This window comes from Peromyscus maniculatus, chromosome 4, assembly GCF_049852395.1.
Source record: "Peromyscus maniculatus bairdii isolate BWxNUB_F1_BW_parent chromosome 4, HU_Pman_BW_mat_3.1, whole genome shotgun sequence".
NCBI classification, from domain to species: domain Eukaryota; kingdom Metazoa; phylum Chordata; class Mammalia; order Rodentia; family Cricetidae; genus Peromyscus; species Peromyscus maniculatus.
In genome coordinates this window covers 19,360,398-19,378,834 of record NC_134855.1, presented here as the reverse complement: position 1 = coordinate 19,378,834, position 18,437 = coordinate 19,360,398, and the positions used below count along the sequence as shown (strand labels likewise).

Below are 18,437 nucleotides of genomic sequence, written 5' to 3'. Positions count from 1 at the left end.
TTCATCTCTTTTGTTCCTTTAACCACTTTCAATTCCATTATTATGTCATATCTATGTGCTTAATAGAAAGTTTTATGTAAAATCTAGGTCCACAACTGTGTGAATTCGTATAGTATGTGTCTTAACCATATTATATTTTACAATTATTTTATTTATAAATTTATTATAATAGCTATTATTTTGGTTGTGAGCCTAGCCTTTAATGGCTGAGCCATCTCTCCAGCCCTATAATAGCTATTATTAATCTGTTTAAAATTTGAAAAGTTAGTTGGTGAGGAAAACTATGTGATATTTGCATGTATGCATGGGTCAATGTCAAGAAGTAAATGAAAATCATTGTCCTGTGCATGCTGGTGCCAATCAAGCACAGCCGGTATGTGATGCCCTGTTTTGGAAGAAATTATGAGGTCTTTATTCTGATTTGACTACTATTTAGTGTTCAGTAACATCTAATATGGCAGCAATGACACATGAAAAAAGTTAGAAAGCTATGAACTTCAGCAAAGATAGGAAAAAGAGGCTAATTAATGGAGAAAACACCAAAGCATTTTTATATGAATGTATTTTATGTGATGAATGAATCTCGGAAGAATTGGAAGAAGGGGATATATGTGATGGAAATATATTCTCAGAGAAATAATATATATTTTCAAAAATAAAATAATTTCTAAAACTTTTGATGCTTAAAGGGGTAAACTCTCTTGACTGACTTCTCTGGGATTTGGAGAAACTAAAGATCTATTTGCTTCCTGCTTGTTTTGAAGTTCATTTTGTAAGGAACATGCTTTTCTTAATATTTATTTTTATTATTTTATGTATACGTGTGCATGCTCATGGGCACATAAGACCACGTGCCTACAAATGCCAGAGTCACTGTATATCCCTAGAGCTATGTTTATAAGTAGAAGTAGATAGTGAAATTCAACTCAGTTTCTCTAGAAGTTCAGTGTATACTCTTAAACACTGAGCCATCCCTCTAGCCCAAGATTATAAATTCTAAAACCAAAGTGAATAGTTGCATAATAAAGAAGTCTCATTTTGCTTAAATTAACATTTCTGCTAACTTGAAAAAAGCTGATAAAGTATTCCTTTAATTAGATAGACAACTCAAATGATGCTTATATTTTCTTTGTAATATTTGTGAGTACATAAAAAGGTAAATAGATGAATAGAGTTAATGGTAATATTATTTTTTCTAATACTTGTGCTTCATAATAGCTTAGAAGAGAATGAAAGAAAAATAGAGTAAAATTACTGTGATCTATAGAACAGTCATAATTTGGGGATAGTTTCAGAGAATCTAGAATTTTCTAGAATCATCATCATTGTCAAATGTCTTATATTCATTTCTGAACTTGCAGATAGTATGCGTCATGGATATCAGAGAACTTTCAGAATTGTAGTATTTTGTTTTAATTTACACACATCCAATATTTGTGTTGTAACTTGTATATCAGATGCTGTGATGGATGGGGAGAATGTTCTCCATAGACTTAGACATCTGAGTACTTGGTCCCAGGTTGGTGGCAATATTGGGGAAGTTTAGGAGGTTGGCCTTGCTGAAGGAGGCTATCTTTAAGGGTAGATAGAGTCATCTTCCATCGAATTCGTTCTCTCTCCTTCTTGCTCCTGTTGTCTTGTCTTCTGCTTTCCTCTGCCTCATCATGATGGACACATTCTTCTAGAACCAGTAAAACTGGTTGCAGTGAAAACTCCAAGATGGTGGAGATAACAGAGTCACGTGGTGTCTACTGCTGCATTCAGGGAGTGGAATCGGCCCAATGAAGATATGTATGTGCTGACAGCGAAGCTGGAGGGATGGACCCATCTCAGCACTTCGACATTGGAAATAGAGCTATGGGATGTGGTTTTGTCTAGATGAATCCCAGTCTAGTTTTGGGACAGTATTTCCTCACTATATTCCCATTCTACCCATTTAGATTGGTAATATATACCCTGTGACGTTATGTTGGAAGTCTGCAATCTGCCTTCTGAGTTTGCATGTGGCTAAAGTTAAGAGACTGTCTTGAGTCTTAGAACAGACTTTTGACTTTTGAACAGTGATGAAGCTATGAAAGACTTTTGGAGTTGGACTCAATGTATCTTTCTTCATGATTGGGGCTCTGGGCATAATAGAGACAGGGAGTTGAATATCAGAGTTTGAATGAAAAGTATCTCCTATATATCTAGATAGTTGAAAACTTGGTCCCCATTTGGCAATTATTGTTTTGGAAGGCTTAGGAAGCATGGCCTATGCTGGAAGGAGTACGTATGTCACTAGAGATGGGCTTTGAGAATGGATTTCCTTAACTCTCAGTCTGTTCTCTATTTACTGCTGTGGTCTCTCATATTCTTATTCCTGGTATCGTGCCTGCAGCTTTCTACCATGCCTCCCCCCACGTTGATGGACTCTTACTTCTCTGCAACCATTCAATAAAGTAAACTCTAAATTCTTTAGACTTTCGTGATGGTGTTTGATCACAGAAATGGAAAAACAACTTAATGCAAGTGTTAAGCAGCCTGTTCAATACCATGGGTTTAGGAATCTTGCAGCTGAAAATCTGTGAGAGGAGAGGAGTTTAATACAAGAATCAAAAATATGAAAAGAAAGTAGAAAAAATGAAGGATGGAGGAGAAGGACAAGAGCATTGCACATGCTACCAAAGGGATGATAACTGATAAGCAAGGTGCAGAGAATGCAGTTCTCAGATGTACATCACAAGAAAAGTGGAAGATAGAACATTTTAAACAGGCCCTGAGAAGCAGTTTTCCAACTAGAGTGCAGAGAGCAGTCCTGCTGTTGAACACCTCCTAAACTTGACTTTCAAGGCCTGAGAACATGAGAAATGAAACATATTTTCTCTCCTTTGAGTATCTCCAGGAAAGGTCCAAGAGCATGCCTGTTTTTGAAGCAGAAAGAGGGTGACTTAGTAAAATGCAACTTGGAGTTATTTATTAAACTGTTATTCTAATATCTGTTCATTCTACAGATTTATCATGAACAGGCACTTTTCTTACTTACTTTGGATTCAATTTTGTGCTATGAAAACAATCCTCTGCAGTGTATGATATACACATGACAAGCTAGGGCAAGGAGACATACTGTATTCAATGTAGAGGCCACAAACTACACCACAGTATATAGATACCAGTTCCCATTTAGTGTTCAGAGTTCCAAGCCTCTAACCTTTTGAAAATGCTATGCTTCTTATATTTAGTCCAAAATCATATTGATGGGCTTAAATAATGCATCTAACAACTAAGTGAGTATACATAGTGCAACATAACAGCAAGAGTAAGCACACTTAAAACCAACATTCATTGGTATGTAATGAGCTTGTCAATAACTTCACTTTCTGGCTAGTTTAATAAAGGGCTAGACAAGCATGCATACGTGAGAATTATCAACAATATTTTAATTTCCTCACTCACCATTATTGTCATATAGCAGGTCACAGTTGGTTAATCATATTTTTGTCTCAGCTAATTTCATTTAACATTATTTAACAATTAAATAGCTAAAAGGAAATTACTGCTTCCAAATACAAACCCTGTGGTAAATTTAATTAACTGTTTACATCTTTGTACTGCAAATTTAAATACTTTAAATTTGGAAAATTGCATTGCATTCTAATATGAACACATATAGAGCTGTCTGCTTTTCAAGTTACTGAAGCATAATAGTTCTAATGTTATATTAATAGTTTTTTTAATGTCCTTTGTTGAACTATGAATGTTCAAGATGTACCAAAATACTTGAGGTAAGTATTCCTTCATCATGAAGAAACCCGCTTGTAATGCTTTAAAAGAAAGATCCTTTGAAAAAGGAGCTTAGATTAGATGTGAATGTTTCACTCTGGAGGGTGGTTTGTTTAGTGCTCACATAGAATTGAGTAAGGTGATGTTTCTCTGTTGTTTCCCACCCATGAATCACCAGCCAATTTCCTAGTCAGCTTTTCTTTGGTGTTCTATCTGCCCACCAAATATTCCATTGCTCTAGGGATACAGAGAGGTGGGAAGGGCGACAGTAATTGGTTTATAAGGAAATCTCAAGCATTTCTGCTCATGTCCAACCACACTTGTACTGCTCATTGGAAAGAAATCTAAGGAAGTCAGAACAAAAAGAACTAATCAGCTAGCATTGCATCAATATAACACTATTAAATAGATTAAATAGATCCTAGCAGGATTAAATAGATCCTAACTTAGAAACAGAGAGGAATCAAAGCATTATCAGAGAAGTCTCTTTTATGTAATATACAAGTTTATTTTTAAAATTATTTTACCTATTGTGGGACCATTTTCATAGTAAACAAAATAATGTCATTTATAAGACTAAAAACAGTATCTCATAGCATCATTTAAATGTTTCATTGTTCCTTTTTTCTAGATGTATGCCACCACTATTGTGTGAATTCCGAATCATGTACCATTGGAAATGATGGGAGTGTTGAATGTGTCTGTCCAACACGCTATGAAGGACCAAAATGTGAGATTGACAAATGTATACGGTGCCATGGGGGTCACTGTATTATAAATAAAGACAATGAAGATATATTTTGCAAGTAAGTAGGCATCTGGCTTGATTTATAAAGCATCTTTATGCCAAAGACACATGGTTCAGAACTAAACTATGAAGTCAATGAAATTTTTTTTATTCAAAAGTTCTACATCTCTAACAGTTCATTTTTTAAAGCTAGAGATGAAGTGCAAGTAAGCTCACTCTTCAACTCTTTTTCAAATATCTGAAGAAGGTGAACTTCAATAGTGTTATCAGATTATTCCAGATATAAAATATAGCCAAGAATAAAGCAATAGTGAAAATATATTCAAAATCTATATGTAGAGCTAAGGATAGGCCAATGTTTGCCTACCAAGGGTTTAATTCATTGCAAAAGCACAATAAGAAAGCAGAGGAAGAGGAGGAGGAGAGGGCGGAGATGGTGTTGGGGGACATAAAACAAAAGGAACCAGCAATAATAGGTCCTTAAGGTATCTGGAAGTGATGGGTCATGAATCCAAGATCATCTTGCTTTGTTAAAGGGCAGTGATATGGCACAGCAGGCAAAGATGCTAGGCTTAGAACCACAGATATTTTTACACATTATTTATTTTAGATTTTATTTTGTTTTAGATTTTCACTGATTAGCTCTATTTTGTCAGTACAATGTATGTAGACATAGTAGCTCACACCAGTAAGTGCTACTTTCAATAGAGTGAGATTGGAGGAATCCATGAAATTGTATGACAAGTTTGAGCGCATGAGTTCAATACCCAAACCCACACTTTAGGAGAGAACCAACTCCAAACATTGTCTTCTGACCTCCATACCTAAAGACTCTTGTTGCTGGGATGACAGATGCAAGTGTATGGAATGTTCATTGTAGGCTTTTAGTTATTTCTCATCAATAGTCACAGTGAGTAGATTAGAATTTTTATTGCTGTTTTTCTGATTAAGTGTCTTTTCTTTTGAGATTGTAATTTTATTTTATTGGTTTAGTTGATGCTTCTGGGAAGAAGCAACATATATCTCCAATGGACATAGGCACTAAGATTTTTCTTTTCCTAGTCTGACTTTGGAAATTTCTACCTAGAATAAGTACATGGAATTATGGGTTCTTGGAAGCAGAGTGGATATGTCCAAGTTCTACTTTTGTTGTCCTTTGAAATTTGTCTTTATAACTAAGTGAGTGGGAGCAGAACCCAAGAGTTAAGGCTCATGCCATTCAGTTTGTATCATGAAGCAATTTCTTGCCATGAAGTAAGAGGTCAGTCCTCATGCCCAAGTACTTTGAACAACCGTCTAACAGAAGTGTTTATAAAGGACTGGATTCTGTCATCTACTTTGCTTAGGATTATAATGAATGAGAGCAAGAGACACAACAGTGTGCCATAAAGTATTTCTGCCACTGAGCGCTCCATGAGTTGTCAGATGAGTAATGTCACTCTGGCAAACAAAATCCAATAAAATTTTATATCCAGCCAATGTTGAAGAGTTTTATTTATTTTTTATTTATTCTCACATTAGAACTCACTATAAATAAGTTTTGTGTTATCTTTATGAATGATATTACTAAATCTATCATGTTGAATAATTTGAAAGTATATTATTTTCAAGTCAAGCAATTAAAATATGACTGACATTTCTTTAATAAGTACATAAAATCAAAATAAATGTTTGCATGTATAACCCTAGTAATATGTTCTCACGAATCTCAACAGTTTTTAATGATGAAAGAACTTTATTTCATTTTGTGTATGTGGAGGGTTTTTTGTCTGTTTTATTGTTTTAAACAAAATAAGATAAAATAAAAACTACCACAGTGAAGTTGGACAACACAAACTAACAGGAGGGTAAAGAATCCCAAGAGAAATTACAAGAATCAAAGTCCCACTTGTTTGCACATTCAGGAGTCCCATAAACATACTAAACTGAAAGCAATACTGTATCCGCAGGGTCACTGGTACAGTCAGCCCTGTGCCTGCTTCACTTTCTGTGAGCTTCTCCGAGCTTTGTTCATTTAGAGACCCTTATTCTCCTGGTGTCCTCCTTCCCCTCTGCTTCTTAAATTCTTTCTGCCTCCTCCTCCACAGGCTTTCCTGAGCTCCGGGGGGGGGGGGGATTTGATGGAGACATCCCACTTAGAGCTGTGTGCTCCAAGGTCTCACTATCTTCACAATGTCTGGCTGTGGGTTGATGTATATTTTCCCATGTGCTGAAGGAGGAAACTTCTCTGATACTGGCTGAGTAAGGCACTGACCCATGAGTAGAGCAGAATATCATTAGGTGCCATTTTTATCACTATGTTATAATTTTTATTGTATTTGCTTATTTGTTTGTTTTTGGATCAGTAGTGTTTTGTTTTAACCTCGGGCTCTGGGCTATCTAGTCTCACATTCTTTGTCACCCAATCGGTACCAGGTTTGGGTTCCATCTCATGGGGTGGTCCTTAAGTCAAATCAGATATTGATATGTTACTCCCTCAAGTTTTGTGACACCATTGCCCTAGCATATTTTGTTGGCAGGACAGATTGTGGATCAAAAGTTTTGTGGCTGTGTTGGTGTTTATGTTTCTCTTTTGGTATCCTGCAGAGTACCTCCCAATATCAAAAACACTAGAAAATAGAGATTCTATAGATGCACCAGCTCAACCTATGTTCAATGAGTTGTGTGGGTGTTGTCTTCAACAATGAGGCCTTACTGTCATTCTGTGGAGAACAACCTATTGTCTTGGCAAGAGTCTGAATTGTTTTGGATTTCCATGGGACCCCTTTGGCTAACAACTCAATTGGATGTAACCCAGTCCCAGTACTGGAAGCTTTGTTTGGTGATAAGAGATGGCCAGTTGGGACTCCATCCCCCTCATAATTTGGACACTTTATTATAATCACCTCATATACTTTAAGAAGTTTCCACTGCACTGGATTGGCTCCTCTCCTCATGTACTCTGTTCCTCATCAGAACAGATTATGTAATGTTTTTGATGAGTCTTTTCTACTTATTCTGATATTTGTAGCTATAAACTGTCTACAGAAACCATTACAGCATTGATCACCATGGCATGTTATCCTTTCTCTTGGAGATAGAAGTAAATATTATTGAAGAGAAACTTGTACCTCATGTTGAACAGCTCAGAGGGGACTCATTTGATATTAACTTTCCTAAGAATTCTTTGTATTTACTAGATAACTTGTAAGTAACATTTGAGAAGTGATGAAACCACAGTCTTGAATTTGTTTGAATCATATATGACTTTATAGAAGATAACATACAGTAAATTGAGGCATTAAGTGGTATTTGTTGCATACTTAAAAATATTTAAGAACTTCTATCTTCAATTTCAAATTCAAATAAAACATTAATAGGAAAAAGGCAAGAGTTATCATAGCTGTTGAAAGCAGGGACTTAAAACAATTAATTTTCATTGTTTCCATTTTTAGATAATATAGTTTGGTATATTACTATCATTTTATGAAAAGTGACATAATTTTTTTTTTCTCTTTGACATTATTCCTTTAATAGAATGGGAACCTATAGCTTTTCTGTCTTTGTTTTCAATAAAGCTTGGAAAGAAGAAAAAGAAGTGCCTGAACACTTAACATTTCAGAAGATATTACTGTTGGCCGTGTATTTTTGCTCACTTTGCACGTGTATTGCAAAGCCAATATTCAGATCATCTGTAAAGGATGTTTTACTCTCTATTAAATCAGAAATTTGAGACCACATCACCTATCCTATGATAGACTTTGGATTTAAACATCCCCATTTTATAATTTTCACATAGTTAATTCACCAATTCTATTGCTATTTAAAAGACATGTTATTTAAAATATAGGCTATTTAGAAGTGTCTTCAAATTCAACCAAAGTTATATGAAGTTAGTACATTTCTAACCTCCATACAACCCACAAGAAGACAGGAGAATATGCACATAGCAATGAGATTATGAACAGAGAGTTGCCAACCTATCATTCTTAGACACCTTAATGTCACTAGGTAACACCCTAGAAGGGGTGTACTGTAACAGTTACTACCTTGAAAAAGATGAAATAACACAACTTTATTATCAAGGTTATGTGTAGAGTTAGGAAGGGGTGTTCTACAAAAGTTATCCACTATGGAAAGGTCAGAATGATCAGTCAATGGTACTGACGCTTGACTTCAGTATCTAGGTCATGTCTGGACTTACTTAACATCCAAATTTTTTACCAGTTGATGACAAAAAACAGCATTAAATTGTAATTCACTTAAGACAGCATGTATACAGCTTTCTTACAGCTCTTCATGAAGGAAATCAGGTTACCTTAATGACCTGGAACATGGATATACATTTTCCCCATTTCCTCAGGGGTATTATTCCATGACCAAAACAATTTTTTGTTTAACACATAAGACAGTGTGATATTTTCCATAGTATTGCTTGGTCTGTTTTCCATTGAAGGAAGCTGGTGTTTATTCTCATCCCAGACTTGCAATGTGACTATAATTAGTCTCTGAGGTATGATTTTCAAAAGTACCCACCCATTTGTACTCCTGTATTACTCCTCCATTGTTAGTTTTAGATTTTCACTGAATAGCTCTATTTAGAAAATAAAAACTTTGAAGACATTGTAGCTCACACCTGTAAGTGCTGCATTCTATAGGGTGAGGCAGGAGGACTTACATGAAATTCTAGGCCAGCTTAGGCCATATAGTGAGTTTCACACATACCTGGGATAGAATGCAATACCTTGATTCAAAACAAAGTAAAATGTTTGGCATCAAATTTAATAATATATATTTAACATTTGAACTAACTTTATTTGTTTCCAATAATATTTATTTATATGCACGCATATACAGGTGTGAGGTATAATCATATCACAGTGTGCACAGGGAGGCCAGAGAACCATTTGTGATCGATGCAGGTCAACTGCTTAGGTGGCAACTACCTTTATCTGCTGAACCATCTTTCCAAGACTAAGACCACAGGGTCATCAACTGTGTAGAAGCAGAGCCAAAATAATTCCTGGGGGTTACAGTTTAAGCAGTCTCCCTAATTGTTAACATTTAGGCCAATGAGAGTCTCTCTTTTTTAAAAAAAGAGGTAGATAGCATTCCTAAGGATGACACACAATGTTTTCATCTGTCCTCTACACGTAAGAATGCAAATACATGTACACCTGCACAAATATATGTACCTTCACACAGGTTTAAAATTATTGCAACCCTAACATTTCTCTCCAGCAAATCCTGCAGTAAGAACAAAACTTTGTAGTGTAGTGTGGCTTATAACTCACACTGATGTCACCAAGTCCTAGTTAACTGGAAAGTAAATTCATAATGCCCCTAACATATAAGTGACAGACATGAGATTTTCTGAACATGTATCTAGCCGCTTTAAAGTTTTATCAAGCAAATGAGTTGAACATTAGGAAAATGCCAAAATAATCTGTCATCATTCTAATAAATAAAAATCTGCCCCAGAAATCTGACTTCTGGAAAATTTAGATTTAGATAGAAACTAGAGCATTCTCTGATGATGCACATTCTAGCTTTCAGGTATTTTGTGTCAGGCTTCAGTAGCAATTTTGCTGGTGGTAACAATGTTTTTTTTTTTCTTTCTCTTTTATTGCTGCAGCTGCACTAATGGAAAGATTGCCTCTAGCTGTCAATTATGTGATGGTTACTGTTACAATGGTGGCACATGTCAGCTGGATCCTGAGACTAGTGTACCTGTGTGTGTGTGAGTATTCACTAATGTGGTAATTTAAGACAGGACTGCATATAGGCAGAGTCACTTTCCTAATGTTTTCCTTTCTTGGGGCAATACTTTTTTTTTAAGTGGATATGTCATGCATATCTCTGATCAATTGTCCCTCGTTGGCTCATGTGCTACATAATCCTATTCTCATTGGCTTCTGAAAGATCTCATGAGGAATAGCTCATTCTGTTCTTAGCATCATATCATTTCAGACATTAGCAGTTTCTCAGCTTGGAGATGCTTGGAAAACTGTTTTGGCTTTATTGACCTTAATAAGCTATATGAAACCTACAGATCATTTTGTGTGTGTGTGTGTGTGTGTGTGTGTGTGTGTGTGTGTGTGTGTGTGTGTGTGTGTGTGTGAATTCTGCAGTACTTAGGAATATTCTTGTCAAAATAATACGGACTATGCTTTCAAATATATAATGTTATCTGATGTTTGTGTCAGACTTAGAGAGTATGGAATATATAAACCAATTTACTCCTTGGCTCTTTCAGAGTACATTATATGCAGCTGGGATGCTAACTACCTAGGGAATTTAATATTTTTCTCCTCTCAGTTTGCTGATTATCTAGAACAGACCACCTAAAGCCATTCCACTGATGTGGTCACTGTATTGAGTTTTATTTTAAATGAATAAAGAAATGATGCCCAAAAATGAATCCCATAAGCATCCTGTCCCCCAGCTTCCCAGAGGAAAGTTCTATCCGAGTGTATGTGACGGAGGAAAGCATTCCTGGGAACATTTTTATTTTATGTTACTATCAATGTATAACATAAGTTTAAACATATATGGCAAAAAAAGTCAGACGCTTTATTCAGTTGTATTTTACTGGAATTCTGCAGATGCTCTGTGGGGTTTAAAAGTCAGCGCTGTGACCAGAAAGAGAACCCCTGTGATCACTACTGTCAGAATGAGGGGATTTGCACTTTAACTGCGTTTAATGAGCCGAGATGCAAGTAGGTTTAACCTTCCACTTACTGCTGCGCTTCCTGTGACATCATTTCAGGCCACAGTTCATTGGTTTAAATCATGAACATCCACATGCATTTCACAGTGTATACTTAATCTTGGGGCTCATCTCTGTCACATGTACTTAACCTATGCTTCGCTCACAGATAACTGTGTACACCGCAGACTGCTAGAGTGTGTAGAAATATAGCAGGTGAGGAAAAAGCCATGCATGCTGGCTTGTAAAAACACATATGCTAGAGCAGCAGACTTTAATCCAAGAAGGACAGAAACAAGTGGTTTAAAGTCTGTAACTACTATACTTGGAAATAGTTATATTTAGGTTCGGCTTTTCTATTTTAAAAACTGATGGGATAATATACTATTTGTTTCCTAAATTTGCATTGGAAACTGTATGGCTTACTAAGAGAGGAAATAAGTGCATGCCAAAGCATTTCAAGAAATTTAATTTCATTATAGTTTACATCATTCTTTCTTCTGTTTGTGGAGACTTGGGGCTGTCCATGGAAAGTAAACACCTATTTTTTGGTTCCAGGGTCACTTCTGGGCTCATCACAGTAGATGTTATTTTTGCTATGTGTACTCAAGTTTTAGGGAGAGCCCATATCTGGTGTCTTTCTTAATATTTAGAGTTAAAATCAGCAGCTCTGATGGGTAACTTGGAGTAGCGCCACTGGAGGCATGGTCAGCCTACCTAATAAAGCTGTAAAGCACAGTCATGCTAAAGTTCTAGCATTCGATTACCAAAACTCAGCTATTTTGTTATAAAGAGCTGCTGAAGCTCAAACTGAAAATAGTTGACTTTGAAGATGGTGGTCCCTCTTAAACCAGAGAGGAATAGTCTAGAGATCATGGGTCCTAGAATAATAGTTTTGGTGACACTTCAGAGGAAAAATGATGTTTGATCCTGGGGATGCATATGGAGGGGAGAATAGACAAAACAGTGAGTCACTGGTATTCAGAGTTACTGTGTTCAAGGTGATTCTTGGCCACAAAGTCATGAAGACTTATTTTAGGTTAGTTTTATTATCCCTGTAATCTCTGCCCTAGATCGAAGCCTTGGTTTATCCTGTATTTTACTGCTTCTGTGCAAAGGCTGAACACAAGAGAAGCTCTGGTTTGTCTCTTCCTCATAAACAGGTACCAGGATGACTTCCTGTGCAAGATTCTCTACGTCAGCAGAATAAAAAACATTATTCAAATGACTATATCATCCCATAGTAATGTCTAATATTAAACAGACAGCACCAAGGAATGATAATCAGTGAAGTTGGGAAACTCAGCAAGAAGAAACATCATATTTACAGGAGTCTAAGGACTATTCTATTTTTATGTAACATTACCTCTGAGTCTATTTGTCTTTATGGAAGTTGTGTCTGTACTTGTATTTTTCTTTCTCCCTCAATTTTTTTTTTGGTGAACAGAAGGAACAATTAGGATTATGAGGCACACTTGAAACAGTTAAGTCATAAAAGAAGTACAGAGAAATTATATTGTCATTTGCTCAGTAATTCATAAACCAAATATAAACAACCAATGAGTAAGACATTTGTCAATTTAGATAGCTTAATAACCACAAAACATGACTCAGAAGTACATTATATATTCTCCATATTTTATTTATACTCTTATGCTATTGTCTAACTGCTGTACTTTATTCAGGATGACATACTGTGGTCACACAAGTCTGAGCACTGTGCACGATTATGTTCTGTCCTTTAGTCTTTCCAATATATACTGCTGAAGAACTTAAAATTCATTTCAAGTAGATAAATGGCATTGAAGAAAAATAAAAATAATTCATTAATTATTATAATATAAATTCATACAGAATCAAGTATGAAAACAATCGAATAAGGAAGTATTTTTGATTCCAAGTAGGTGTGTCAAAGGCCTTTTGGGTGTCAAAAATATTTTGAAACAAAAATTGTAGGCGTAGTGGAAGTAAGGAAAAACTGAAAGAAATGAGAACAGAGGGGCATTTCAAAGTAAAAATCAATGTGGAAGCAACGCAGGTTACGTAGGGTAATAGATCACTGGGATCAGTGATGCGGCAAACACTTTAGGAGGGGTATTTGCTGCCATGAAGTTAATTGAGAAGAAAAGCAAATTGGAGAAGTTTATCCAGTTGTTTCCTGTGGACTGAAGATGTGGGAGAATCCCCAGTAGTTTCAGTCCCCAAAATATAAGCATTATGTGTGTCCCATTGTACTGGACAAGACAGCTATTGAAAGAAGTGTTTGAAGGCCCCATTCAGACAGAATTCACACACAGCTGGGAATTTTAGGATGAGACAGTAAGGAATAGCAGAGATTTCCTCCTCATTGCTTAGTTAGGAGTTCAATGAAGGAAAAATATATAAGAATAGAGGAAAATAATTTTGCCATGAGAAAGACTTAGCCATTAAAAATGTTTTTCTTATTAAAGCCCAGCTTTTAAGAGCTACAAGGTAGACAAGCAAGGTCAGGTTTTCTCTCATGGTCATGGCTCTTAGGAGGGAATTTCATGATCTATGAAAACAAAAACAAATGAACCTTAGCTATGTTTAGGATATTTACAGTTCTTATAGTTATGATGTATAAATAAATGTAAGTAAAACTTAGTAGCAGCTGTGGTCATATGCAAAAACAAGCAAGCTAGCTAAAGGACTATCCAGCTCCCACAGCATCTTTCTAGTCGCCAAATATCCCTGTGTGGGGAGATGTTTAGGAAAGTGGGTTTCAACCTGATCTCTAATGGTAGTGATCAGTATCTTAGTGAAAACTTGATGTGCACTATTTTATCTACAACCTTTATAGGAAACAAGAGCTGCTAGGAGAGTCTCAACCTGGTGCTTGCTTTAGTTTCAATGGCATATCATTTTTTTCTTTCTTTGTGGAGAGAAATGCTATTGAAATTGTATGGGACTAATACACACGGTTGGAAAGTCAATAAAGTATTCATATCTTATGAAGGTGACAGCTCAGTTTTTCCACCTAGAAATTTTATTGCTATATCCTTCAATTTAGGGAACAGATTTGTTCGTTGAAAGCCTTCACTTTTGTCTCTAGATGGCCATTTTCATTTATTACTTTGTGAGCAACAAAAAGAAAATGGCAGAGAAAAGCAAAAGAATAAAACACAGTACATTTTTACATTTACTTGGAGGAAGTTTTGTCAGTTTTAAAATAGACCACTGAAAATATTAAAAATATCTTTTAAAATTCTTTCTTTATGCTATTTTGACAACATTATTGAATACATTTTATTATATGTGAAAATATTAATAGATAATTATACTAAAAATTTTATTATTTTATTTCATATGTAGTGGTGTTTTGTCTGCATGTATGCCTGTATGCCACATTTATGACTGGCATCTGCAAAGGCCATTAGAGGTGGTAGACTCCAAACAATTGAAGTAAAGATGGTTGTGAGCTACCGTGTGGATTCTGGGGATCAAACCCTTGTCCTCTGGAAGATCAATTAGTGCGCCCAACTCCTGAGCTGTCTCTCTAGCCACATAAATAAAAAAAAATTACAGAACTCACCAGGAGGTGGTGGCGCATGCCTTTAATCCCAATGGGAGGCAGATCCAGGCAGATCTCTGTGAGTCTGAGGCCAGCCTGGTCTACAGTGCTAGATCCAGGACAGGCACCAACCAAAACTACACAGAGAAACCCTGTCTCGAAAAAACCAACATATATACATCCATACACACACACACACACACACACACACACACACACACACACACACACACACATATATATATACACACACACATATATATATATATATATATATATATATATATATATATCAAGTTGTCCATGCTTCCTGGAGTCTAAGAATTTTCCATAGGATTAGAGCCACACTGATATCAGATCTAAGGTTTGTATGCAACACGGTCCTCCCTCCATGATATTACTTTATAGCAATATTCACAGTTCTTTCAGTTATCCACAACATCTCTCTTCTGCTTCGTGTACTCTACTGCCACTTGACATGCACATTTCAGTGCACACACAGCCCCTGCAGAAATAGCTGTTTGCTACACCTCTGTCTTTCTTCAAGTGGCTCACTGAAACAAGAATCACTCTGCTGTTTTATCTAGTTAACTCTTCATGTCCTACTGGTCCCAGTCAACACACCACGTCTTGTATATGACAGGCAAATAGTAAAAATTGGTTAACTTATATTTAATTGAAACTTTTACAAAGAATCAGATCTAATGAGAAAAATATAAATTTTGCTTTTTGTCACTCTGAATAGGAGCATAATTACATTATGGGTGCTAAAGGGGTCTTCCATTATGCTATTTGTTGTTCCATTTTCAGATGGAAATGTGTCAAGTTATCAGAAACTTCTAGAAAGGTGATCATTGTTATAAGATGGCAAAGAATTAGACTAAGTTGTGGTCCCTAATGATCTAAGTTTTGCAGAAGGGATAACTTTAAACAAAATAGCTAATTAACTTGATATTTAGTTGACATTCTTAACAAAATGTTGGAGGCATGCCCTGGTTGCTATAGTAACATAAAAAGGAGGCAATAATTGGAGAAATATTTGAGCAAAAATGAACAAGAACTTGATGACTGAGGAAATTTAAAACCAAGTCTCTTAGGAGAGGGGAAGGGGAAGGGAGAGAAAAAAAGAGGGAGAAAGAGAAGGGAAAGATGAAATGTTGAGGTGAGATGAAGGTTCTGGAACAGTGACTTTCCCATTTGGCATGAATATCACCAGCTAGGACTGTGGGGAACAGAGCCAGAGAAAGATGAAGAAAGGCTTCCTGTCTTCTGAGAATTTATGTGATGCAGGAGTAGACCTAAACATGTTGCTGTCATTCAGCCAAAGAGAAATGTACCTTTTAACATGGTAAGGCATAGAGATCAGTAAGGCTGCCACTGTTAATTTTGTCCTAAAGCAGGTAAAACTGTCACCCTGCTTCCAAAATATTAGGCACATTTTAGCTTCAGGGATCCCACTTACAGCCTTAGAGAGCAAGAGGCCAGGATGTCAGCAGAGGGGTTGGTGACTTGTCTCCTTCCCAGGGCTATAGAAATGGAGCTCCTGCCTCACCTGGGACATAACAATGAGCCACATGGGATCATCTTCAGCCTTGCAGCCAGACAGATTTTCTCTTATTGAGATCTGCATTAGAATATGCTCCTTTTGCTTTTCCAATTTCTCTCTTTTGAAGTGGGTTAGTAATATGGAAGCTGTCTCGTATTTTTGCCTAAAATAAGACTTGAAATTGAGGTTATTAGTGGGAGAGCAATGTGGGCTAGTTGTATACCAACCAAATTTGTGCAATGAAGCCCTAATCCCTAGGTCTTCGGAGTGTAACTGACTTTGGAAATGGGTTCTTCAAAGAGGTGATCAAAGTAAATGGTTAGTTAAGGTTTGCCTTAATTTGTCCTAATCCAAAGGACTAGTTTTCTTGAAGAATAGCAGGACAGAAACAATTTTCAGAGTGAGAGAGTCTAGATACAAGATAATCATCTATAAATCAAAGAGATTAGCATCAGAAAAAAAACTGCCAACACTTCAACTTTAAAGTTCCAGCCATCAGAACCATGACAAGTCACATTTCTGTTAAAATTGTTCATTCTGTAACACTGTTGATTGATTGCCGTGGCTGTAGACTCTCAGACTGACCAATATGTTGAGAATAGGATGCTTTCTTTGGAAGGCCCAGATTTGTAGTTTCCTTTTGGTTAAACTTCCTTAGAAGTATATCAACACTTTCCTCATATACCTATCCTGATGAAGTCTAGGCAGATTTTTAAAATATATTAATACCTTTTCCCGAGAAGAAATTAGAAATTCTTAGGTGTTGTGTGGTCATGAAGAGTTAGTTGCCATAAGGAACAAGAAATGGTGGCACACACACCTTTAATCCTAGCATTCTGGAGGCAGAAATCCATCTGGATCTCTGTGAGTTCAAAGCCACACTGGAAACATCCAGGCATGATGACTCATGCCTTTAATCTAAGGAAGTGATGGCAGGAAGCAGAAAAGTATATAAGATGTGAAGACCAGAAACTAGCCTCTTAAGCTTTTAGACTTTTGAGCAGCAGTTCAGCTGAGATCCATTTGGATGAGGACACAGAAGCTTCCAGTTTGAGGAAATGAGATCAGCTGAGGAATTGGCAAGGTGAGGTGGCTGTGGCTTGTTCTGTTTCTCTGATCATTCAGCATTCACCCCAATACCTGGCTCTTGGTTTGTTTTTATTAATAAGACCCTTTAAGATTCTTGTTGCATACATGTATACCTGCACATACATAAACACACACACACACACACACACACACACACACACACACACACATCTCCAGAAGAAAAAAATGTCTGACAAGAAATGAGGTAATGCTTAAGGAATGTGTCTGTTTCCACCAGCTCCTTTATGTTTATATAGCTTTCATCATGACTTACAGTTACACATACATACAGCCCAGACATACAGCTTTTATTTACTGCTTGTTGATATTACTTTGTGATATACATTTTGTCTTAAAAGATTGACTGAGGACAGGGGTGTCCCAAATGCTCACATATATTTTCAAAATGTATTTCTTGGCTGGCACTATAGTATTGGAACAAAAAGACTGGCAGAGGCTGAAAACTCTGTTTCTGTATATACTTCAACTATTAGGTGGACCTTTTGCTGTATAACATTAATTCTTTTCAGAAATCTCAGAATTGCCTGGGTACTTATCCAAACACTTTGTTCATTTGGACAGACACAAAGAGAATGATGTAAATTGGTCCTTTTCAAACTAAGATTAAAGGATTCTTCATAGCCAGTATTACATGTTTTACTCATTTAGTTATTTTACTAGATCTTTGATATTTCAGAAGTAAAATTATCACTAATTTCTAGTATTATTTTAATGTATATTTTCCAATGGCAACTGCTATTACCATGTCTCTGTGCTTTTTTTTTCATATAAATATCCTTCTGCAGAGAATTTTATAAGCTAGTGACATTGAGTGGTATACAATTTTCATGTGTGTTTTCAGTGTATTCTAAGGCATTCATATCAATATGTATAATAAGATAATTTTATTTTCAATAGCTGCTCAATCTCATATTGTCTTCATTTCATTCACTTTGTTTGATCAAGACTATTCACTGTTTTATTCGTTTATAAAATGTACTTCTTAGAATTTGCTTTTTTAAAATTTATTTTTAAAAAACTTTTTTTTCATTTTACATACCAATCCAAGTTCTCC

At 36.1% G+C, this 18,437-nt stretch overlaps 1 protein-coding gene across 1 annotated transcript in view; it reads left to right on the top strand.

Moving 5' to 3' along the window:
* Window positions 1-18,437, top strand: part of Lrp1b (LDL receptor related protein 1B) — a 1,955,528-nt gene that overhangs the window by 1,908,315 nt on the left and 28,776 nt on the right. The window contains exons 85-86 of the mRNA XM_042275227.2: window positions 4,391-4,565; window positions 10,122-10,226. Of these exons, the coding sequence (XP_042131161.1) occupies window positions 4,391-4,565; window positions 10,122-10,226 (280 nt within the window). The remainder of the gene's footprint in view (window positions 1-4,390; window positions 4,566-10,121; window positions 10,227-18,437) is intronic.